The 3,337-nt window shown below is 41.8% G+C and overlaps 1 protein-coding gene across 1 annotated transcript in view; it reads left to right on the top strand.

Annotated features, from left to right (window-relative positions):
- Positions 1-826: 826 nt before the first annotated feature.
- Positions 827-3,337, top strand: part of LOC103798342 (methyltransferase-like protein 4) — a 4,591-nt gene continuing 2,080 nt past the window's right edge. Inside the window, exons 1-2 of the mRNA XM_009070597.1 lie at positions 827-1,261; positions 1,994-2,056. Of these exons, the coding sequence (XP_009068845.1) occupies positions 827-1,261; positions 1,994-2,056 (498 nt within the window). The remainder of the gene's footprint in view (positions 1,262-1,993; positions 2,057-3,337) is intronic.

Genomic DNA, 3,337 nt, shown 5'->3' with positions numbered 1-3,337 from the left:
GGGGGACTGCAGGTCGCCCAGGCGCTGTGTGCCCCCGCGGGGACAGGAGTCGGTGCCTGCTCTCGGCAGCGCTGGGGCCGCGGCCGTCCCTGCCCCTGTGTCACTGCTCCCGGGCGCTGGCAGTCGTGGGATCAATCGCTGTGCCGTAGTGGTGTTTTCTAACTTGTTAAAAGGAGTCGTCTTATACTTTCATGTAGGATGTATTTACTATAAAAATTTATATAAAGCTTACTTAACTATGAGGAGAAAGTGATACAGGGATGAAAGAGAAATAGGGATGAGCATGACCCTATCACTCTCTGCAACTGCCTGAAAGGAGGTTGTAGTCAGGAGTGGGTTGGTCTCCCAGGCAGCCAGTAGTAGGACTAGAGGGCACAGACTCAAGCTCTGCCCGGGGAGGTTTAGGTTGGATATTAGGAAGAGATTTTTTAGGAAAAGAGTAATCTAGCATTGGAATGGGCTGCCTGGGGAGGTGGTGGATTCACCATCCCTGGAGGTTTTCAAGATGAGACTGGATGTGGCACTTAGTGCCATGGTCCAGTAACCACAGTACGGTTGGACTCTATGATCCTTGAGATCTCTTCCAGCCTGGTTGACTCTGTGGTTCTATGAGTCCACGTAAGGTTCAGCATGTGACCTGTGTGTGTGTGGAAATGTCTGTAAGAAGGTAGGTAGGTAACATGTAATCATCATGTTACGGAACAGTGCTGATTCTGAAAAGTGAATTCTTATAAAACTTCCCGCAGGAGGAGTTTTCTCCAGGAAGCACTTGTGATTGCTGTCTACGGTTTCAAGGAGTTGATTTTTCTTCCTGAAAAGGGAAGTTATGATGTCGGTGGTACATCGCCTGGCAGCAGGATGGCTCGTGGATCATCTCTCTTTCATCAACCAGTGTGGCTATGAGATTTGTGGCTCCTCTGCTTGCCCTGGTGGTGTCACTCATAATACTTCTGTCACATCTACTGAAGACTCTCATGCTACTTCTCCCTTTTCTGCCACCTCCTCCTCATCAAGCGATGGTCCTACTCATAGTCCTGGACACGTCATAGAAACAGAAGGTAAAGCAGCAAAACTGAGATATGCATTTCGGGAGGAGTTCTTTGACATTTCTAAGCCTCATATAGCAGCAGCTCCTGAGGAGCAGCTGTGTCAGGGATGTCCTGAGGTGAGTCTGACAGAAATGAAGGCCAACAGCAACAGAGAGGAACACCAAGAAAGAACAAAGAATAGCGTTGGAGATTCTGTTGCCAGTGCTAGGAAGGTATGTTCTCTGTAGTACAGTAAACCACAGTAATCTCTTGATAAATAATATACTACTCATGTTTTGCATGCTTGAGTCGTAGAAGAGCAGGAACATTTCCACAATAAATTTCAATATGTACTGAAGATGTAAGCACTTATGAAGATGTTCTTGTCTCCCTTATGTCAGTAACGTGTGTTCTGTGACTCTAAAGCAGTGGATTGCTCACCAAATCTTCTGACATTGGTTGTCGTCAGGCACTTTTGCTCAGACTGTGGTAGCTGTCAAGATTTTGTGGATTAGTAAATTGGGAAGGACAGTGTGAATTTACTTACAATGTCGTTCAGTACTGTTCCTTATGGACGACAGAAAACAAGAGTCTCAGGTTTAAACCAACAAATGTGATTGTAAAGATGTGGGCAATTTTATTCTTTCATTGTAAATTGCACTTCACAGCTGAAACTTCTAGTATGGGCCCGTATGAGACATGAGCATAAACTGTGGCATGCACTAGGTACCTTTAAATCCCAGGGCCGTGAGTGACATAACACAGCTTTAAGCCTATGTACGTTTAGAATGCCTGCAGCAGCCTGGGCGTTGAGGTCTTTTTGCTTATTTGACTTGTGATAAAAAAAGAAAGAGATGGAAAGTTTCTTTTGCTTTTAAAAGAGTTAATTTGTAATCGCGATACGTTCGATAATTCCCCCCCCCCAGAGTAGTATGGATTTTTTTCATTGTTTGTTAATTCTGCAGAAACGTAAAAGGAAATGTGTATTCAACCAAGGTGAATTGGATGCTTTAGAATACCATTCAAAGGTAAGTTGGAATAAAAGTGTATTTTGCAAGTACATAATACCTGTTTTTGGGCATGTACAGAGTGCAGAGTATGGTTGCAGACAAGTTCTGTTCTTGTAGCTTGTTCCACTAGTGGGAAGGTCAGTCTCCTCATTCCTTGAGTATGTTCTTACAGAGAATGTCTTATGTGTAGATACATGTGAAGCAAAGCAGAGTGAAACTGAGACATTGCAAAGAGCTGGAAGCTGCATTTGCAGAGTATCTTTTGCTGTTATGGATAAATGAACATTATCTTGTGATGAGCTGAATATTAGTTGAACAGAAAGTGGCTGACTTGAAATAGACTGTGTAACCCGTTCTGAAGATCACCTTTAGTGTATCAGGGCACCGTGCTGAAGTTATTCAAAGCTTCTCTGACCAGATGTACTCCAAAACACCTAATTCTGCAAATGAGAAGGAATTTTGCCCCTCTAACATTTTATATTGTCATTCTAAATAAGGCATTATGAATGAATTGTGATTCAACTCTGCCTTTGGGCTTACGTCAGTGATGTATTGGTGAAGTTACAGCTGAATTACAGTGGAGCATGCTAGTAAATCCTAGAAATGTAATCTATTTGTGATGTTGGATGTATTCTTACTTCTTTCCGAAATAGTGATGTGAGCCTGACCTAGGACCTACGCTTAATTTCTTTCCTCTGACAAAGGTGTTAGGCACATCGGGCTTTTTGTTTAATTCTGTTCCTCTTGGGCTATATTTAGATGACTACATTTTTCTTCTTTTACATGGCCGCAATCTTGTAATAAACATGTACAATTTGCTCTGATACAGTGTAGATGTCCTGGGATTATTTTTGTGAATAAGCTATGCATGTGCAGAATCACCTTAAAGGAGAGAACTGTGAAGTTCAACATCAAACAGAGATTTATGAGATGAAAACCTGTAAGATAGAATAAAGTCATTTGTTCTAGTAGAAATAAGGAAAGAAAGGAAGGGAAGTTTGATGTCTTAGAGGCTTCTGCAACTTCAAATGATTTTTTGTGAATATATGAAAAGACAGTTTGGAAAAGTCCATGATCCCAGTTAGCCTCTGATACCATTCACAGCATTGGGTTTTTACTGTACTTGTGTTGTTAAAGGTTATAACTCTGAAAGTCAATTCAGATTCACAGAATTGTTAGGGTTGGAAGGGACCTCTGGAGATCATCTAGTCCAGCCTTCAAATTAATTTGGACTTATTTATATCTTTAGAATCATTAAAAAAACCCTAAAACCAAAGCAACCCCAAATTTGTGTCTTCC

The sequence above is a fragment of the Acanthisitta chloris genome, unplaced genomic scaffold, assembly GCF_000695815.1.
Source record: "Acanthisitta chloris isolate BGI_N310 unplaced genomic scaffold, ASM69581v1 scaffold19662, whole genome shotgun sequence".
In the NCBI taxonomy this organism is placed as follows: domain Eukaryota; kingdom Metazoa; phylum Chordata; class Aves; order Passeriformes; family Acanthisittidae; genus Acanthisitta; species Acanthisitta chloris.
The sequence above is the reverse complement of the archived record's forward strand: the minus strand, read 5'-3'. Positions and strand labels throughout refer to the sequence as shown.